This window comes from Myxine glutinosa, chromosome 1 (genome assembly GCF_964187855.1).
Source record: "Myxine glutinosa chromosome 1, kmMyxGlut1.1, whole genome shotgun sequence".
NCBI lineage: Eukaryota > Metazoa > Chordata > Myxini > Myxiniformes > Myxinidae > Myxine > Myxine glutinosa.
The window spans coordinates 148,156,974-148,177,680 of record NC_136261.1 but is presented as its reverse complement, the minus strand read 5'-3'; the positions used below and the strand labels follow the sequence as shown (position 1 = coordinate 148,177,680).

The window sequence follows — 20,707 nt, the reverse complement described above, 5'->3', positions numbered from 1 at the left end:
TTTGCACCCTGACCTCCAGGCTCCAGGTCATATGATCTCGAAGAGCCAATAGAACGGCTCGACAAAGAACACCAACAAGTCAGTTATTTAAACTATCCACCAGTGGGCAGGACGTAAACAGTAAACCATCGTGTTCTGCCGCACGGATGTGTGAAACTTGCACACGACCTCCACATTTTGGGAAAACCCGCAAACGCACTCCAGACTCCCCCCTCCCCCCTGTCAATCATTTTCGTGTTTTCAATGAAATATTTAATTCAAGAAAACATTTTAAAAACAACTTTGAATTGTACGTTCTTGCAAACGTCAACAGTTAATTAGGCGGTGTATTAATCCAGTGCGTTGTTGGAGAATTTTCACTCAATTGGTTTCTTCATGAAACCCATTTGACGAGTTAAAATAATTTCTTCGTGAACGTGGAAACTCAAAATAGATATTCGTGAAAAATCCGATGGACACGATGCATATTTCACATTTATTTGTCACCGTGGGGGTTAAATATGCAAGATCAGATGAAATTAATCGGGGTATGGGTGGACGAGAGGTCTGGTGCACATCGCAACGAATCAGAACCTTCGCCTCCAGCCTGGGTTCGATTCCAGCTTAGGGGGCGAATTAGCATAACAATAGTGGGGAGAAAACCAAAAGACGTAGCAGCGCTCTGGGAGTCCTCCGTATCTCAGCCAATTCCACCCGCAATGTGCTGCCCTGTAAAGAGGAACCGACGGCTATCCCATGGCTTGACCCCACCCTTTTTCCCCCCTCGCAATCACGAATTAATAAATCTCCACGGCCGTCGACGACAGTGGTGACGTCACGTCCATGTTGTGCGCTCCCTTCCTGTTCCATCTCCAGGTGCTGCATGACGTCAACATGCAGCTACACGAGGTAATTATTTGATACCACGTTGTTATAAAGGTTATTTTGCAGGAAAGTCATGACGGACGTCTCAACCGGATTTGTTCGTTGTCCTTGACTTGTGCAGGATGGCCATGGCGGCGTGCAGCCTGCGCGGATTGGCCGTGCCGTTGCTACGACGATTCGATACCGGTAAGGATTTCTTGATCTACGTTTGCAGAACGCACAGGCTATTCTTCGTGTGGTAAAGAGATTCGCAATTCAAAAAACGAAGAAAACATTATTACAGATGCTTGTGGATGACACCATATCGGTGATCCCCAACCTGACACTGACTATAAACGTTCTGGTCGATCACAGATTGTATCACAAAGCTCTCTGATGGACGGAAAGCCGGGTGTCCCTTGTGCTGGCATAACTTGAGGGTGAAGGAGCTGGGGCTCCCACGTCGATCGGAAGAATGGACGCGACAAAAAGCTGGAATTCATCCGAGTTGCTTTAATCAAACCAAACACTCAGGCACTCTGAAAAGCCCGTTTATCGGGCAGCAATATATATACATATTATCCCGGAGCGTTTGCCCAGGAAAGGCGAGAGGGGGCGTGGCCCAGCGTCCTGGCTGCGGCCTGGCAAGTTGAGGGCGAGCCTGCCCGGGCATGCCCGGGCGTCCCGACCGAGGCCTGGCAAGTTGAGCGCGGGCCTGCCCGGGCGTCCTGGACGAGCCCGGCATGGTGATCGCTCCGCGTCCTTGATAGGTGCAAGGCGATTGTGAAAACCCAGCGGTAGCCGCTACACACGTCCCCCCAGAATCGACTTGCACCGGCAGGGTCAATTTGAGGGGGGTCCTGATGACCCGGCCGAAGCGACCCCTGGCGGGTCGTGGGAGGGGGTCCGGTGTGGTGGTGGGCGGTCGAGTGGGGGGCACCGTGGACGGGGGGCGGCCTCGCCGCGGCGGAAGGGCCACCCGTGGTGGGTGGTCGACGTCCACGTGCGCCGGCTTGAGGCGGTCCACCGCAATCCGGTCCGACCTGCCGCCGATGTCGATGACGAACGACTTGTCGTCCCGTCGCAGCACCCGGAAGGGCCCGTCGTACGGCGGCCGGAGTGGCCCCCGATGTGCGTCGTGACGTACAAAAACATACTCCGCTGTGCGAAGTGCTGGGGGGACGTAGGACTGGGGGTCACCGTGGTGGGATGTTGGCACGGGGGCAAACCGTCGGGCGGCCTCCTGGAGGTCCGAGCGCTGGTGAGCTGCGGACCAGGGACTGGTAGCGTCGGGCACGAATTCGCCCGGGACGCGTAGCGCCTGGCCATAGACAAGCTCGGCGGTGGATGCCTGGAGGTCCTCCTTGGGGGCCGTGCGGAGGCCCAAAAGGACCCACGGCAGCCGGTCGGCCCAACCGCCGTCCTGAAGGCCGGCCATGAGCGCGGCCTTCATGGAGCGGTGGAATCGCTCGCACAACCCGTTTGCTTGGGGGTGGTAGGCCGTAGTACAGTGGAGCTTGACCCCCAGGTTGCGTGCGACCGCGCCCCACAGCTCGGAGGTGAACTGTGGTCCGCGGTCTGACGAGATGTCCGCCGGTGCGCCGAAGCGGGCGACCCAGGTGGCGATGAAAGCCTGCGCCACGTCGGCGGTGGTGGTGGAGACGAGGGGAACGGCCTCCGGCCACCTGGTGGTCCTGTCCACCATGGTGAGCAGGTGTGTGAACCCCCGTGACGGGGGGAGGGGGCCCACCAGATCCACGTTGACGTGGTCGAAACGTCGTTCGGGCACGGTGAAAGGTGCCAGCGGGGCCTGGGTGTGTCGGTGGACCTTGGCCCGTTGGCAGGCCGTGCAGGTGCTGGTCCAATCGCGGACGTCCCGACGAAGGCGTGCCAGACGAATCGCGCCGACACCAGCTTCTGGGAAGCTTTCCGGCCCGGGTGGGAAAGGCCGTGGAGGGAGGCGAAGATGCGGCGTTGCCAGGTGACGGGCACGATGGGGCGAGGCTGGCCTTGGGAGACGTCGCAGAGCAGGACAGTGTCCGCGAAGGGGATGTTGGCCAGGCGGAGGCCCGTGTCCGCCGCCCGGAGGGCTTGCACCGTGGTGTCGGTGGTTTGGTCCGCCGCCATAAGCGCAAAGTCCACGCCCAGGTGGACCGCGTTCGCGCTGGCCCGGGAAAGACAGTCGGCCACGGCGTTGTTTTTGCCGGCGACGTGCCGGATGTCCGTGGTAAACTCCGACACGGCGGAGAGGTGGCGCTGTTGGCGGGCCGACCACGGCTCCGTGACCTTGGCCATGGCATAAACCAATGGCTTGTGGTCGACGAACGCCGTGAAAGGTCGGCCCTCCAGGAGGTGGCGGAAATGGCGGACGGCCAGGTGTAGACCGAGGAGCTCCCGGTCAAACGTGCTGTATTTGAGCTCGTTCGGCCGGAGCTGCCGGCTGAAAAAAGCGAGTGGCTGCCAAACCCCGTTCACCCATTGCTCATGTACGGCGCCCACCGCGTAGTCGGAGGCATCCGTGGTGAGGGCGATGGGAGCGTTGAGCACCGGGTGAGCGAGCAGTGTTGCGTCGGCGAGGGCCCGCTTTGAGCTTTGGAAGGCCGCATCCATTGCTGCGGACCAGGCGATGTCGTGCTTGGCCGGCTTGCCCCGGAGGGCTTCGTAGAGGGGCCGCATGAGTTGAGCAGCGCGGAGCACGAAGCGGTGATAAAAATTCACCATTCCCAGGAATTCCTGCAGGGCCTTTATGGTGAGGGGACGCGGGAACGTGGTGATGGCCTCGACCTTGGTTGGCAGCGGCACGGCCCCGTTCCTGGTGATGTGGTGGCCCAAAAAATCAACGGCCGTCGTGCCGAAGTGGCATTTGGCCGGGTTGACGATGAGGCCGTGCTCGCTGAGGCGCCCGAACAGTGTTCGGAGGTGGAGGAGGTGCTCGGCCCGGGACGTGCTGGCGACGAGGATGTCGTCCAGGTAAACGAAAAGGAACAGCAGGTCACGCAGCACGCCGTCCATCAAGCGCTGGAACGCCTGAGCCGCGTTCTTGAGACCAAACGGCATCCGCAAGAATTCGAATAAGCCGAACGGCGTGATGACTGCCGTTTTAGGGACGTCGGCCGCCCTGACAGGTACCTGGTGATATCCCCGTATGAGATCAATTTTCGAAAAAATGACCCGTCCCGCCAGACGGGCGGAGAAGTCTTGGATATGCGGGATCGGGTACCTGTCGGGGGTGGTAGCGTCATTGAGATGGCGGTAGTCGCCACACGGGCGCCATCCACCCCCCGGCTTTGGCACGATGTGCAGTGGCGAGGCCCACGCGCTATCGGAGCGCCGCACGATGCCGAGGTGCTCCAACGCGTCGAATTCGGCCTTCGCCACGGCGAGCTTGGCTGCGTCGAGGCGGCGGGCCCTGGCGTAGACCGGCGGGCCCGTGGTTGGTATGTGGTGCTCGATCCCATGCCGTACTGCGACGGCCGAAAACGTTGGCCGCGTGAGGGCCGGGAACTCCGTGAGCAGGCAAGCAAACTCGTTCGCCGCCGGGACGGCGCATGCCAGCTCGGTCGGCGCGGAGCTGCTCAATGTGCATACCAGGGAGCTGAAGGTTTCGGCGTTGATTAAACGACGCCGTTGGACGTCCACCAGCAGTCCGTGTGCGCAGAGGAAGTCGGCGCCTAGCAGAGCCATGGGCACGTTTGCGGTTACAAACGTCCAAGCAAAGCGTTGGCCGCCGAAGCAGAGGGTGACGTTGCGCGGGCCGAAGGTGCGGATGGTCGATCCGTTGGCCGCAACCAAGGAGGGGCCGCAAACCGCGGATTGCCTGTCCTGGTCAGAGGCGGGTATGACGCTCAGTTGGGCGCCGGTGTCGCACAGGAAGCGCCGTCCGGACGCTTTATCCGTGATGAACAGTAAGTTGCCCGTGTGGCCGGCGCTCATGGCTGGTAATGAACGCCGGCCCGGCCGTTTCCCGGCCTGCCGAAGGTGCACGGGGGTCGGCATGTCCGGGCCTTCTGTCCGAACCTGGCATGATAGTAACACCACGCTTGGTCAGGTGGAGGCCCCGGTCGTCGTGCTGGAGGTGGTCGGCTCGGTGTAGCGGCCGCCAATTGCATCGGCAGTTCGGTCGTCGACCGTGCCGGGTGCTCGGGCGCCATGGGTGTTGCGTCGGACGGCGGTGGGTCCCATGTCTCCGCTGCAATGCGCTGTCCTGCGGCGGAGATCTTGTCCGCTTCTCTGGCAAGGGCCCGGGGATCTGTGATCGTCGTGCTTGCCAGGGCGAGGCGTACCGGGTTAGGCAGCTGACGGAGGAACAGCTCCCGGAACAGGAATGCCGGAGAGTGCTCGCCGAGCAGTGAAAGCATGTAGTCCATTCGCTCGGAAGGGCGCGTGTCGCCGAGCTCGGGCAGGTCGAGCAGGCGCCGTGCGCGTTCCGCCGATGGGAGGGCTAAAGCGTCGAGGAGAAGCTTCTTAATCGCGCCGTATTTGTCAGCGGCTGGCGGGCTCTTGAGGAGGCTCAGGGCGCGGGCCGCGGTGGCCGAACCGAGCGCTGCTACCACATGGTGGAAGCGGGTGTCGTCGGCCGTGATGCCTCGCAGGGCGAACAGGGAATCCGCCTGTGCGAACCAAACCGCCGCGTGAGCCTCCCAGAAGGTAGGCAGTTTAAGGGCAACTGCCGTGTCCATGTCGGTAGGTCACCAATGAAGGAGCTGGGGCTCCCACGTCGATCGGAAGAATGGACACGACAAAAAGCTGGAATTCATCCGAGTTGCTTTAATCAAACCAAACACTCAGGCACTCTGAAAAGCCCGTTTATCGGGCAGCAATATATATACATATTATCCCGGAGCGTTTGCCCAGGAAAGGCGAGAGGGGGCGTGGCCCAGCGTCCTGGACGAGCCCGGCATGGTGATCGCTCCGCGTCCTTGATAGGTGCAAGGCGATTGTGAAAACCCAGCGGTAGCCGCTACAAGGGTAAGTTAAAAGATCCCAGTGTCTTTCGTGAAGAGCAGGCTCGTTACCGCCGACAAAGTCAGGCCTGTCCTGCCAGTTCGTGAAAGACTTTTCTTAAAAATGTCCCTTGGCCGATCCCACAAGTAGGTGAGAATAATAATTGGCGGGGTTCAAGGAGTCGTCGACGGTCGACGTGAAGCAGCTCGGTAATTAATTAAAGGGAGTGTGGCTTACACATGATCCATGAATTCCTGAGTCCCGTGAAATGGGATGAATAGGGACAGCAAGGTGACTCGGGACTCAAACTGAAAAAAAGTTCGGAAACTTTTTTCGCTGAAAATTGATAACCATACTGATTTGTTGATATTTGGGTTGAAAGTGTTCTCTTGTTTTTAAAAAAAAATCAACTTATAGTCCATATTAACCCCATATATGGGTTAAATAGGAATAAATAGGATTTTTATGGCTGTCCCTATCCACCCCGTTTTACGGGTGAATCGGGACAGTCACTAATACAAAAAAATAATCATCAAGAAATAGGGACAGTTTGGAGAAACTTTTTATCCCATATTTTTTTTCATTGGCACCGTGGTTTATATTATTATTATGGGTGCATATTAGGTGCATCCATCTGAGCTATCAATTTAGCAATAAGTTGGAAACTCAGGATTGTTTCTTGATTATTATTTTTTTGTCTTGAAGAGGCAGGCGAGTGGAATTTTTTTTGTCTTCTCATAACTGAGGTGGGGGCCTCACGCAAAGGGTTTTATTGCCACGCCCAGCGAACCCTCTGGAACCTCTAGCCACACCCCGTCAGGCGATGTCGCCTCAGCCCTGGTTGGTTGTTGGGGTCTTACCGGCTCCGCCCTTGATGTCTGCTTGACGTGGCCACACCCCTGACCTCGCGCTCCGCCCCCTTTTTGGGCCTTACCTCGTGGCATTTGGGCTGCTTTCAGCATCCTAATGCAAGGGGCAATGGGGTGCAGACAGGATGGGCGCAATGGGGCATGGGGTGCAGACTGGATGGTGTGCAATGGAGTCTATTGGAGGGAGGGCTGCTGAATGAACGGGGCCTACTCTGATTTGTTTTACACAACGCATATGATAACTATTGCAAATGGCCTTATCTCACATATACTAAGAAATAACTAACGTTCTAAGGTGACCTACGTGTTGCTCGTGGACTAACTATGGGGGCAGAACCTTTTATAATAATAATAATGCATTTATTTTATATAGAACTTTTCAGGGAGCCCAAAGACGCTTCGACAGAGTGCAAAACAAAGTGCATAGCAAAACATAAAAACAATTGCAAAAAGACAAGAATCAATAGGGAAATTTTCCAAGCAAAAAGGAGGGAGAAGGAGAAGAGATAGTCAGGGGTTAAATGCTGTGGATTAAATGTTGAATGCAGTGTTGAACAGGTGGGTCTTGAGTGATGTTTTGAATGTGGTGAGTGAGGAGGAGTCTCTGATGGTGTGAGGAAGTGAGTTCCAGAGGGTGGGAGCAGCGATGGAGAAGGCCCTGTCCCCCCAGGATCTGAATTTGGTCTGGATGGGGGGGGGGGGTCAGGAGGTTGGTACGAGCAGAGCGGAGGTTGCGGTTGGGAGTGTGTCTGGAGAGGAGGTCAGCCAGGTAGGATGGGGCCAGGTTATGGAGGGCTTTGTAGGTCAAGAGGAGGATTTTGTACTGGATTCTCTGGGAGATGGGGAGCCAGTGAAGCTTGTGAAGGACGGGGGTGATGTGGTCACGGGTCCGGGAATGGGTGAGTAGACGGGCAGCGGAGTTGTGAATGTATTGGAGTTTATTGGTGATTGTTTAGGGTGAACCATAGAGGAGGCTATTGCAGGAGTCCAGGCGGGAGGTGATGAAGGCATGGATGAGGGTTTCTGCAGCCGTGGAGGAGAGGGATGGACGGAGACGGGCGATGTTTTTCAGGTGAAAGAAGGCTGTCTTTGTGATCTGTTTAGTGTATTTGTCGAAGGAGAGGGTTTGGTCAAAGATGATGCCAAGATTCCGGATGTGAGGGGAGGTGGATACTGGGATACCGTCGATGTTGAGGGCAAAGTTATGGGTGGATTTTATGAGCGTTTTTGGGCCAATGATGATTATTTCAGATTTATCATAGTTAAGTTTGAGGAAGTTGATTTGAAGCCAGGATTTTATTTCAGTGATGCAGTTTGTCAGGATAGAGTGGGTGGCGGTGAGATGGACTTGGTGGAGATGAAAAGCTGGATGTCATCGGCGAAGCAGTGGAATTGGAGACCATGACGGCGGATTAAGTGACCGAGGGGGGACAGGTAAAGGATGAAGAGGAGGGGGCCAATAACTGAACCTTGGGGGACACCTTGGGGGAGGGGAGCAGTGGGGGATTTGCAGTTATTGATGGAGATGAACTGGCGTCTGTCAGAGAGGTATGATTTAATCCAAGAGAGGGCAGTGCCGGTAACGTTAAAGGTGGTTTCAAGTCTGGTGAGGAGGATGGTGTGATCGATGGTGTCAAAGGCGGCGCGAGGTCGAGGAGGATGAGAATGTTGAGGTTGCCAGCGTCAGAGGAGAGGAGAAGGTCGTTGGTGATTTTGAAGAGAGCAGTTTCAGTACTGTGGTTGGAGCGGAATCCGGATTGGAATGTTTCATACAGGTTATTGGCAGAGAGGTGATGTTTGAGTTGAGTGGCTACAGCGCGTTCCAAAACTTTCAACAGAAAGGGTAGGTTGGAGATGGGTCTGAAGTGTTGTTTAGGGTGTCAGGGTTTAGTCCAGGTTTTTTCAGAATGGGGGTAACAGCAGCAATTTTGAGGGATGGTGGGACGATGCCTGTAGACAGGGAGGAGTTTATTGTTGCAATGATAAGTGGAGAGAGAGCAGGAAGGGAGGCCTTGACAAAGCTGGAGGGGATGGGGTCAAGAGTGCAGGTGGCAGTTTTCATTCCTATGAGGAGTTCAGAGAGGTCAGTAGGGGAGATTGGGGAGAATTGAGACAGGGGTTGACAGGATAAGGGGGGGCAGGTGGTTTGAGGGGGAGCGGGTGCGGCAGTGGTCAAGCTGTTGTAGATGTTTTCAATTTTGCGTTGGAAGAATGAAAGGAAGGAGATGCAGTTGTCTACTGTGAATGACTGGGTGGTGGTGTTCAGGGGGCTGAGGAGTTTGTTTATTGTAGAGAAGAGTGCTTTTGGGTTTCCGGAGCCAGAGTGGATAATTTGAGAGTAGTCGGCGGAGCGGGCGCGGGAGAGGGCATCTTTGTAGTGTTGTAGGTGGTCCTTGTAGGCTTGGGAGTGAATTGTGAGACCTGTTTTATTGCGGAGTCTTTCAAGTTGGCGAGCACGAGTTTTCATCAGGCGGAGTTCAGGGGTAAACCAGGGAGCAGAATGGGTGAAAGAAACTGTTTTGGTTTTTACAGGCGCAAGCTGGTCAAGGCAGGAGGAGAGAGTGTGGTTGTAGTAGTCAGTGAGGTCGGAAGGGGTGTGGAGGTCAATGAAGGGAGAAGTGGACATTTTTTCAGAGAGGGTGGATGAGAATGAGGTAGGTGAAAGAGCGTTCAGCTTACGGAAGTTGATAGTGCGATAATGCCTTGGTGCTGGGGCAGGGATGTTGATGGTCATGGTGATGGCTAAGTGGTCAGAGAGGGTGAGGTCGGAGCCAGAGAGATGGTGCAAATATGTACACTTTAACCTTTATTAATCAAATATGTACACTTTCAAAACCGCAACAATATATTGTTAAATATGGCTATTAAATTCTGTTAAATTAACTATTAAACACAAATGTATTGCTATTAAATTAATTGAGGGCATTGTACTCCAACGAATGTTTCAATTTCATGTCTCCATCTTCTCTTTGTTCCACCTCTAGTTCTTCCCGGGCCTTCTCTTTGTTGTGATTTTGTAAAGCCAGTTCGGTCTTGTTGGTGCGTATCCAGCCCAGTTCCATTTCAGTTTTGTCATTGTCACCAGAACGTGAAGGAATTTTGTTTTCTGTCTGATCTATTGGTTTATCTTTTTGTCTTGTACTTGTCTGGTTTTTTTTTTATGCCTCCGCCGACGAAGTCGCCTGAGGCGTTTTGTTTTTGGATTGTCCGTCCATCGGCGAGTCTGTACGTCGGTCCGTGATAGGTTTTCGTTACCGCGATAACTTGAGAACGGCTGAAGGGATTTAAGTCAAACTTGGTGCAGGTATGTAGAATGAGGTAAAGATTAACTGATTCGATTTTGGGGTCAGGAGGTCAAAGGTCATGTCAGGTAAAGATCCTGTTACCGTGATAACCTGTGAACCAGTGATGGGATTTTGACCAAAGTTGGTATAAGCATGTATTTCGATGAAAAGATGAACTGATTAGATTTTGCCGTCAGAGGTCATGTCAGGTAAAAATGTGATACTTGAGAACAGCTGAAGCGATCAAATCAAACTTTGTACAAGTATGTATAATAATGGATTAATGTGGGTGGTGGCATATCGGTCGACGTCGCGACATTTGATGTGCCGTTGTAGTTTTTTTTTTGTTTGTTTGTTTGTTTTTTTACTCTGCACTTACAAAGCGAAAAGCAGGGTTAGGCATTCGATAACGTCCGTACGTTTGGCGTGCGTGTCTGCATTTTTGGCTCACCTGGAAGGAAGTTCAGGGGAGCTCATGCAATGGCACGTTGTCAGTCCGTAAACACTTGCAACTTCTTCTCCAAAACCGCTGATGGGATTGCGACCAGATTTGGCACAAATGATATTTGTTGTGTTGTGACTAAAGTTTGTTCACAGCATTAAAAAAAATCGGGGTCGAAGGGGTCTACCAGGGGGTCAAAGTGGATCCAGGTTTGAACCCCTCCCCACCACCCCCCCCCCCCCCCTAAAATAGGAATTTCCTTTTTTTTTCTCTGAAAATACACACAATATTTAGATGAAACTTGATCACAACCTTCATCACCCGTGATGTACCGAAGGTAATCATGGCACTAAGAAAATCAAAGCTTAAAGGGGTCTATGGGGGTCAAAGTGGATCCAGGTTTGACCCCCCCAAAATAGGTATTTGCTCTTTTCCCTGAAACTACACACACGAAGTCAACAATCATAATAGGCTTCCTCACTTATTTGATATTTTATCTCTTCTTGATACCCCATAGAAGGATATGATACCATCTCAGTGCAAACTGTGCAGTTAGAAGATGGCACAACAGCATACATCCATCTGGCGGCATCGAGTGCCTCACACACTCCGGATGGTCATTCACGGGGCTCAGCACATCCGGCCATCATGAACGTAGACTCTGATGCTTTATGTGCGTTGGAACAATATGCCACAGTGGTGAGTAAACCTGTCACAAAATAAATGCTCTTCATGGTGAGATTTTTCACAAACTTCATGCCACCGGCGACTGCCATGATGTTTTCGGGTTTACCGTCCAGCTGTCCGTCCGCCCATGATAGGTTTTCTTTGCCGTGATAACTTAAGAACGGCTGAAGGAATCTAAATCAAACTTGGTACAGGTATGTATTATGATGCAATAATGAACTGATTTGATTTGGGGTCAAGAGGTCAAAAGTCAGAGTCTGTAATAGGTTTATAACTTGAGAACGGCTGAATGAATCCAAGTCAAACTTGGTACTGGTATTATAATGATGTAAATATGGAACTGATTAGATGTTGGGGTCAAAAGCTGTGGTCAGGTCAGTCTTGTGGGACTGCCACTGATAACATGTAACCCAGTGCTACCTGCCTCATAGTCGGGTTGTCGGCGACTAAACCGACACCCATCACTAGCTTTGCTCGTTGGCAGGGTGACTGTGACACTTGCCAGGACCAAAAACAACACCTGGTAAAGGGCGGATGAGCTCCTGTGGGGAGCCAACGGCCATCCAGTAAGGAGATGGTGTCTCCGAAAAAACACCCATCCGGATTGGACCGGTTCAAGTCATACCAAAGACTTTAAAAATGGTACTTGCTGCTTCTTTGCTTGAAAAGGATAGAGCACGGACAATCCCCATTGGATGGCATCCATGGGGAGGAGGAAATTTCTCTTGACCAAATGCCCCGCTGAGTTCGATGAGAAAAGCTGCGCCATTGTTATGACGTCGCTGGTCCCCAGAGTATCCCGGGAAGTGACAGTGGTGACGTCACTTCCACCAAGCTCAGTGGCTGTGTTAAGTGTTTGTCTCATCAGTGTGTGTGCGTGCGTCCATGCGTGCGTGCGCTCTTTTCCGAGCCTAAGCTCATGTATTTCAAATATAAATAAATAAATATAAATAAATAATAATAATAATAATGATAAAGGTCAAATGTCAGACGTCCCGTTGGGTAAAAATTCTGTTACTGAGCTAACTTGTGAACCAGTCATGGGATTTTCACCAAACTTGGTATAAATTATATGGTATGATGCAAAGATGGACTGATTCGATTTTGGGGTCAAGACGTCAAAGGTCAGAGGTCTTGTTGTGTAAAAATGTGATACTTCACAACAGCTGATTGGATTTGAAGCAAACCCGGTACAAGTATGTATAATGATATAATGTGGGCACAGGCATATCGGTCGACGTCGCGACATCGAAGAGTGCCGTTCTAGTTTAAATAGAAAACAAATAAATTGGTATGTCTTTTGACTGCCTCGATTATAGACCTTTTCACGATCCCTCCTTTGTCACTATCCTGTAAGATTGTATTATTGCTACTTGTTTAACGGCACCAGTTATTACCATCGCCAGAGGAGAGGTATTACATTTGAGTCCGTTTGTTTGTCCAAGTCCCAGGATAGACAGCTTAAAGGTGAGTATCCTGTAAAATAGGCCGTGATTGATTAATTTTCGGAGGTTTTTGATGTATCTGTCATTCATTCCTACTGTAGAACACGGGAGGCGAAGAGAGAGTGTCGTTGGATGATGTTGGCAATGACAGGCTTCGAAAGGTGCGCTTGGTTTGTAGATTACACCATTTCTAATTATGGATTAATTGCCAAAATTCAGCCATTGGTTAAAAATATGACGTGACGTCAAATGTTTATTGGCCAATCTTGACATTGCTGGCTCCACATAAATGATAAGCAAAGTTTTCTGAGCATAATTTATTCTTTGTTTCACCCACTCAAACCTACCCTGAATCTCCAGCCTCCCTTCTTGTAATCCATTTTGCTTTTCTTGTCTTCATGTTTGAAGTCATTTTATTTAATCATGTCTTATTTAATTTATTGCATATTTTTATGTGTACATGCAAAAAAGAAATCCCTCCCTCCCTTTTAAAAAATTATTAAATTCGTGCTCGGACATCTAATGTCCTTCAGCTCTACTGTTGGTGTCACTGATGCCACATTATTTCTTAGCATATGTCGATTCACATCAGATACTGCTCTTAATCCAGTAGTATACTATGTATCAAAACTTGTATTCACTACTTAGTTTTTTTTTTTTCTTGAATTTCTTCCGAAAGTGTCATTTGGGCTTTGATTTCAATTATTTTTCTCCACCAATTGAACTCGTAGTTGCACAACTTCGTGTTTTCTTATAGAAATAGTTTTTCCACTTTTTGTACCGTTGCTTGTGGATTTTGTGTTTTCAGCCCTCAAGGCCAGTAGGAGTGACGCAGGTAGGGGAGAAGGCCTTTCGCTGCAACTATGTAGATTGTGGCAGACCTTACACCGCAGCACACCACCTCAAGGTAACTTTACCTGTTTCCTGATATTTGTTGGAAATGTTGCAGCATATTTGTGAGAAATGCAGTGAACATGCCTTACTCGTCTTTATTAATGAGTATACACTAAATGATCAAAAGTATGTGGACACCCGAATATCGAACATCTCATTCCAAAATAATGGGCATTAAAATGGAGTTGGTCCCCCCTTTGCTGCTATAAAAGCCTCCACTCTTCTGGGAAGACTTTCCACGAGATGTTGGAACATTGCTTCCATTCAGCCACAAGAGCATTACTGAGGTCGGGCACTGATGTTGGGTGATTAGGCCTGGCTCGCAGTCGGCGTTCCAATTCATCCCAAAGGTGTTCGATGGGGTTGAGGTCAGGGCTCTGTGCAGGCCAGTCAGGTTCTTCCACACCGATCTCGACAAACCATTTCTGTATGGACCTTGCGTTGTGCATGGGGCCATTGTCATGCTGAAACGGGAAAGGGCCTTCCCCAAACTGTTGCCACAAAGTTGGAAGCACACAATTGTCTAGAATGTCATTGTATGCTGTAGCGTTAAGATTTCCCTTCACTGGAACTAAGGGGCCGAGCCCGAACCATGAAAAACAGCCCCAGACCATTATTCCTCCTCCAACAAACTTTACAGTTGGCACTATGCATCCGGGCAGGTAGCGTTCTCCTGGCATCCTCCAAACACAGATTCGTCCGTCGGACTGCCAGATGGTGAAGCGTGATTCATCACTCCAGATAACACATTTCCACTGCTCCAGTGTCCAATGGCTGCGAGCTTTACACCACTCCAGCCGACGCTTGGCATTGCGCATGGTGATCTTAGGCTTGTGTGCGTCTGCTCGGCCATGGAAACCCATTTAATGAAGCTCCCGACGAACAGTTGTTGTGCTGACGTTGCTTCCAGAGGCAGTTTGGAACTCGGTAGTGAGTGTTGCAACCGAGGACAGATGATTTTTAAGCGCTTCAGCACACGGCATTCCCGTTCTGTTGGCTTGTGTGGCCTATCACATCGCAGCTGAGCTGTTGCTGCTCCGAGACATTTCCACTTCACAATAACAGCACTTACAGTTGACCGGGGCAGCTCTAGCATGGAAGAAATTTGACAAACTGACTTGTTGCAAAGGTGGCATCCTATGACGGTGCCATGTTGAAAGTCACTGAGCTCTTCAGTATGGCTCATTCTACTGCCAGTGTTTGTATATGTAGATTTCATGGCTATGTGCTTGATTATATTATATATACCTGTCAACAATGGGTGGCTGAAACAGCCGAATCCACTAATTAGAAGGGGTGTCCGCATACTTTTGATCATGTAGTGTACTACTGAAAGTAGTTTTAATGCTATTGGAAGAAATGACAACATTTTGAGGGTTATGACTGAAAGCCTAAGCAACGGGGGTTCATATCGACCTGCATATGTATGTCGCCCTCCCGCTCTTGGTACTCTGAATCGTGTGGTGAAGCAGTTGCTTTAATAAAACTTGCCTTGTCCACCTGAAGACGACCTCAGATCATTCCACAAAGCTTGCAACAAGTGTGTATGCTCGAGGGAGAGCCAGAAACAACATCTGTCCAATCTCAAGAATGAGCTTTCTAAAACCTGATGGCGCCTTGTCACCCCATATTGCCTGCCCTTGTTTGTCCGTCTCCATATGTTTTCTCCCTCCATCCTGATGTTGGCGTTTCCCCTTTCTCATGTTGTTCCCTTTGTTATGTTGTGCCATGATTTCTTCTGTGTCATGGCTCTTTCCCGAGCTTAGACCATGTAGTAAAAATGTTGTTTTTTTACCCCTATTCAAACAATGCCCCCACATTTATGGATTCGATATTTGCGGCATTCTCCAGGAATGTATACCCCGCAAATGTCAGGGTCCGACTGTATATGTATATCTGAGTGACAGATGTCTGTCCGTTAGTCTGTTCGCAGTTTACACTGATTGGCTGCGTGAGGCTAGGTGCAATGTGAATGGCTCCTGACATTCCACCACACAGCCATTTATTGCAAAGTATACCTCATAGACCAAGGATTGAATAATGTATCGTCGAGGCGTATTAAAAGCTGATATTCAAAATCTGAATCCATATTTGACAATTGTAACTAATGGCCTAAATAATTGTCAAAATCTAGACTGAAATTGGAATTTGTTTTCGGAAAAAGCGATATTTTTTTTCTAACCCGATTAAATTCAGTAACCTGTTATTGGCTCCACTGGATGCGAGGTAAAATGGCTCCAAAAATACTTTTTTCTCTCTTTTAAGGGTAATTATTGTGTGCCTGATTTTATTTTCCACCGTACAGGGACACCAGTAGTGATCTTTGTGGATTTGGGTTCTACTTATTGTGTCGACTTTTGTTGCTCCCGTGAATGTCATTGTCTGTTCTGTGTTCTTGCTCTTCCACGAGCCTCGATGATGTTTGAAAAACGTAGGGGCGATACCCCTGGCGCTCAGTTGGTAGAATAAACAGTATACTGCACTGACTAAAGGTATTTTAAACCAATTTCAATGGTTGCTGGAAGACAGGACAGCATGTAGAATCATACGAACATAATCTAAAGACTTTAAACAAACAAACAAAAAATATCTATTTTGGGGGCAACCACCCCCCCGCCCCCTCCCCCAACCCCCTTTGACTTCGATTTTCATAGTGCCGTGAACAAACATTGGTACATCATGGGTGATGAAGGTTGTCGTCAAGTTTCATCGAAATAGTGTTTTTAGCTTCAGAAGAAAAAGCAACTTCCTATATTGGGGGGTCAAACGTGGATCCACTTTGACCCCTGGTAGACCCCCTTAAGCCACGATTTTCTTAATGTCGTGAACAAACTTTACTCCCCTCCCTCACCTGATGGACCCTTGTCATTTATGGCTCGTAATTGTCGACAAAAAATGGCCATCTCCACATAATTTTTTGGGAAATTCTGAAGCCACACTTACTACTTGGATGTTTTGTTTTATATTTTTTGTTTTTGGATAAGTATGTGAAGCAGAAATTTGAGGGTCACATTGTGTACTTTTGTTTCTTTTAATAACTTTTTCACCTTGATGATTTGGGGATGGTAGGGCAATTCTGGGGTTTTGCCACCTAAAAAGCATGTTCAGCCACAGCCTGAACCAACTCTTCTCTCTTGACTGGTAGCCGCTTGTCTTTTGTGGCCCTGTCTCATTCCTCCAACGTCTCTCTCTTCCCCCAACCATCACCTTTTCCTATTCTAGTTTAACCAGGTACATTACTACCAAAACTGTAAAGAAATTTAACCAGGTAACCAGGTGCATTACATCCTTTTTTATTCCTTTTTTCAACTGTACAGATATGCCAGACTAGCACAATAATTGAGTTCCATTTTCTTGTTCATGTTTTTTTTTTTTGTATTTAACTCTCCATTGAATGTTTTTTTTTCTGATAAAAATTGAGGGTTGTTTTGTTTAAATGTTCCATTCAATCTCATTAGGATGAATATTTTTGCTTATTTTCCCCTAATTGGTCCCCACTAGCATGTTTGTGTTTTTGCCTTTCTCTCTTCTTCCATTTCCACAGTTAGAGGAGCAGCAGTTGTGAAGCAGTCCATGGCCATTCGGTGCCTTGATTTGTGGTGTTCCTCATGCGTCTACAATTGTATGCACTGGTCACACTATTTGACAGCGACTTAGCGTGGGTTTAAATCAGCAGGCCTCTCAATGTAGGATAATGCTGTCAGGGCTGCAAGGGATAATTTTGGTTTCATTGAATGTGGCAGGATTCACTCTAATCTACTAAAGGTACATTCTTTCAATGTGAGCAGAATATCGGTCTGTGAGCAGTGCTAAGCAGTGCATTGTTTTGGATTTGTGCGAAAATGCTTGTTTTTTTTGTTCCTGTTCCCAAAATTCAATACTTTCAGGTAGTTAATAATTATTTTTTGTGTGTTTGTTTACTTCGTTTTTTCTTGGAAATTGTTTGGGAGGCAGGAAGGAGAAATGGACTATTTGAACCTGGAAATGCATGATGATTGATGACTTCAATATGGTGGTGGAAATGCAAATGCGTCATGCCATTCCAACATCGTCATAGGACTCAATTTAGATGTTCCTTTTAAGCTTTAAAATGGTGTGGCGATGTTTAACCGAATAATTTAAACAAAACTATCGGAATAAAATGATAAATTTTCCCAGGTTTGGTTAAATTTAACTGTTTATTTTGTCCATGGTTTGCTCATTTAGGTCCTGTGTGTTAAATCGCAATGCTCACCCTTCGCAAAATAATGAGCATTGAACATAAATTGGAATCTGGCCATGGCACTGGTATATAGGCATCCTCTTAAAGGGAATTTAAAAAACCATGAAGTTTATTCCACTAATAAACAAGTGCAAGCAGGTGAGAAAACAAGCTTTATTTTGCTGTGCCTGTGAAGTGTTGAAAGCATGGTTTGAAGTTAAATGATTAATTTATTTATTTATTCAGCCAGCCTTTCTTTCAATGGCATTTTTGTGACAAGCTGCACATAACTCACTCTGTAAAATTAGAGGTGGATGACAATCTCAATTTTGTGGGATTTTTTTTCCGACTGATCAGATTTGACCACATTTGCACAAATTTGACCATTTGTTTAAATATTAGAAACACCCGCTCCCTTTTAGGAGAAGCCTGGGGGGTTTGGAGGGGAGGGGCAGTGGGGAAGATGGGGCAAATAGATTTTGTGCCGTGGCTAATAATCCCTCCTGTCTGCAGCAGGGGTCAGTAAACCACTTGCACTGTGGCACGTGCACAGGCCAAAATCATTAATCTCCCCTTCCCCCGTCGCAAGGGGGAGGGGATGTATTTTGTACCCATGACCTAACTCTGGGTACTACCACGTATGCTAATTTTGGTGGAGATTGGCACAGTCCTGTTTTTTTTTACATATAATTTTCAGATGTGCACACATACAGAGAATAATTGCCTTATTTAATATACGTAGTAGGATTTTCATAATCTGTATAAATCAGGCTTTCAGAAAATATGATGCATTTAGCAGTTTTTAGGCTAATAGGATCACAACACAGAGATTATAGACAGAAAAATGCATTTTTACTATACATGGTGTTTATAAAGTCTCTATTTCAGAGAAATAACAGGTAACTAAATAGATAGGGACTTTATAAACACCCTTTACTGTACAGTATTTTGCTGAATATTATTATTTATACCATTGAAGGTATCCGTGGTGTTGGCTTAGCGGTTAGGGTGCTGGCTTGGGATCCTAGGATCCTGGGTTCGAATCCCGGTCGATCGCTGAATTAACGCCAGGGGGGTTGACTCAGCCTGTCATCCTTCCGAGGTCGGCAAATTGAGTACCAGCTTGCTGAGATGAATGATCACGGTGTGTACCCCGATTTAGAATAGGTACACCGTATCCCTGCGCATCGTAAGAGCGTGACCAAGGGTTTGTGTCAGGAAGGGCATCCGGCCATTAAAACATTGCCTCAAACAGGGAACCATGATTGTCATGGGGCCCGTAAGGCTAACCCCCGCTCTAGCGGGGAAAATGGCCTTAAAACGATCATTCATTCATTCATTCATACCATTAAAGGTGTTGCTAAGGAGCATGTTGGACTTTAATATCGGCATCCTCCCATCTAAATTTCTGCCCTGGGATATCAGAATATCCAAGCCAATGAGTTACATTATTGTTTGTTATTGAATAGAGAAGAATCCTGCTGACTGGTAATCATGGAGTTATCCCAGTAATTGTACTGACGAGAGAGAGAGACCTACAGACAGACAGACAGACAGAGAGAGACAGAGAGCCTCCTCAGCGTCGACGAGTCTGGCATTTCACTCAGGCCAACTGGCACGGTCTTCAAGCAGCCATCAATCATCTGGACTGGTCTCCCATCTCTTCCGCCTCTGACATAAACCCATCCTGGGAATTCTTCCAAAGTAAATTGCTCTCTCTCATGCACAGATTTATCCCATCTCGTCTTCAGTTGTCATACCCTTCCTCCCGTCCATGGTACACGGAATCTTGTGGTGAGGCTATTGCCCAGAAACAACTTGCTGCAAAAGCAAATCCAACTGAAGGAAATCTCATTTCCTTTCACAAAGCCCGAAACAAGTGTGTGTCCACCCTCAGCAGAGCCAGGAAACAATATCTCTTCGTTCTCAGGACCGAACTCTCTTATCTGTCTCCCTCTTCCAAATCCTGGTGGCGTCTGGTCAAATCTGTTTCTGGTGTTTGTTCCCCCTCCATCCCCTCCCTCACCTCAAATGGCCACACGGCTGACTCCGCACGTGTAAAAGCTGAATGCCTCAACTCTGTGTTTGCCTCTAAATCTTGTGTCCCAAACCCCAAACCCATCCCTCTCTGTACCCACCATACCCAGTCGTACCCAGCTGCTCCTGGACTCTGTGTCCTTTCCTCCTGACAAGGTGGAAAAGTTTCTGTCAACCCTCGACTCTGATTCTGCAAGTGGACCTGACGGCATCAGCCCACGGGTCCTAAAATCCTGTTCTTCCGCTCTTTCACTCCCTCTCTCTGTTCTCTTCACCCTCTCTTTTGCTCAAGGTCATCTGCCATCTGCTTGGAAATCTGCCAACATCACCGCTTCGCACAAAAAAGGTGCAAAAACAGATCCCAGCAACTACAGACCAATCAGCCTTCTCCCAATTATCAGCAAAGTCATGGAATCCATCATTGCTTCAGATATGAAATCTTTCCTCTTCTCCAATGGCTTGATCTCTGATCATCAATTTGGTTTCAGACCTGGTCACTCTACTCTGGCCATGCTGCTTCTGCTTTCTCAACAATGGATGGAGGTCCTCAATGCCAAACAGGAAATTAGAGCTGTCTCCCTTGACAAATCACGTGCCTTCGATACGGTCTGGCACCCCGCACTGCTCACCAAACTCTCCTCTTTTGGTATCCATGGAAATCTCCACGCATGGCTGGCGGACTTCCTCTCTAGTCGTAGTCAACGTGTGGCCCTGAATGGGTTTCTCTCATCTCCTCTTTCTGTTCAGGCTGGAGTTCCCCAAGGCAGTGTTCTGGGCCCTGTGCTTTTTCTGGTCTTCATCAATGATCTCTCTGACTCTCTTGAAAATCTTCTCTATCTCTTTGCTGATGACTCTACTCTCTGTCGCTCCATTCTTCATCCCTCAGATCGGCAGTCTGCAGCCTCCACACTCTCTGCAGACCTGGACAAAATCACAGACTGGGCAAACAAGTGGAACATGTCTTTCAATCCTGACAATTCTCACACTCTTACGATGTCTCTCCGAAAAGACCGAATGGACAACCCTCCCTTCCACTTTCTGAATAATCCTCTCCAAGAAGT

The 20,707-nt window shown here is 48.9% G+C and overlaps 1 protein-coding gene across 1 annotated transcript; it reads left to right on the top strand.

Annotated features, from left to right (window-relative positions):
• Positions 1-987: 987 nt before the first annotated feature.
• LOC137430187 (zinc finger protein 143-like) lies at positions 988-17,561 on the top strand. The gene is made up of 5 exons (XM_068120882.2): positions 988-1,050; positions 10,900-11,081; positions 12,616-12,675; positions 13,323-13,421; positions 16,957-17,561. The coding sequence occupies exons 1-5, from the start codon at positions 993-995 to the stop codon at positions 16,999-17,001; spliced, it is 444 nt and encodes a 147-aa protein (XP_067976983.1). The 5' UTR covers positions 988-992; the 3' UTR covers positions 17,002-17,561.
• Positions 17,562-20,707: the final 3,146 nt, after the last annotated feature.

What these genes read in the sequence shown, in the direction of transcription:
- LOC137430187 (XM_068120882.2), top strand. Translation starts at nt 993, where the DNA reads ATGGCGGCGTGCAGCCTGCGCGGATTGGCCGTGCCGTTGCTACGACGA. An exon ending in GCTACGACGATTCGATACCG is followed by an intron (nt 1,051 to 10,899) that starts GTAAGGATTTCT and finishes GATACCCCATAG; the next exon opens with AAGGATATGATACCATCTCA. An exon ending in TGGAACAATATGCCACAGTG is followed by an intron (nt 11,082 to 12,615) that starts GTGAGTAAACCT and finishes TTCCTACTGTAG; the next exon opens with AACACGGGAGGCGAAGAGAG.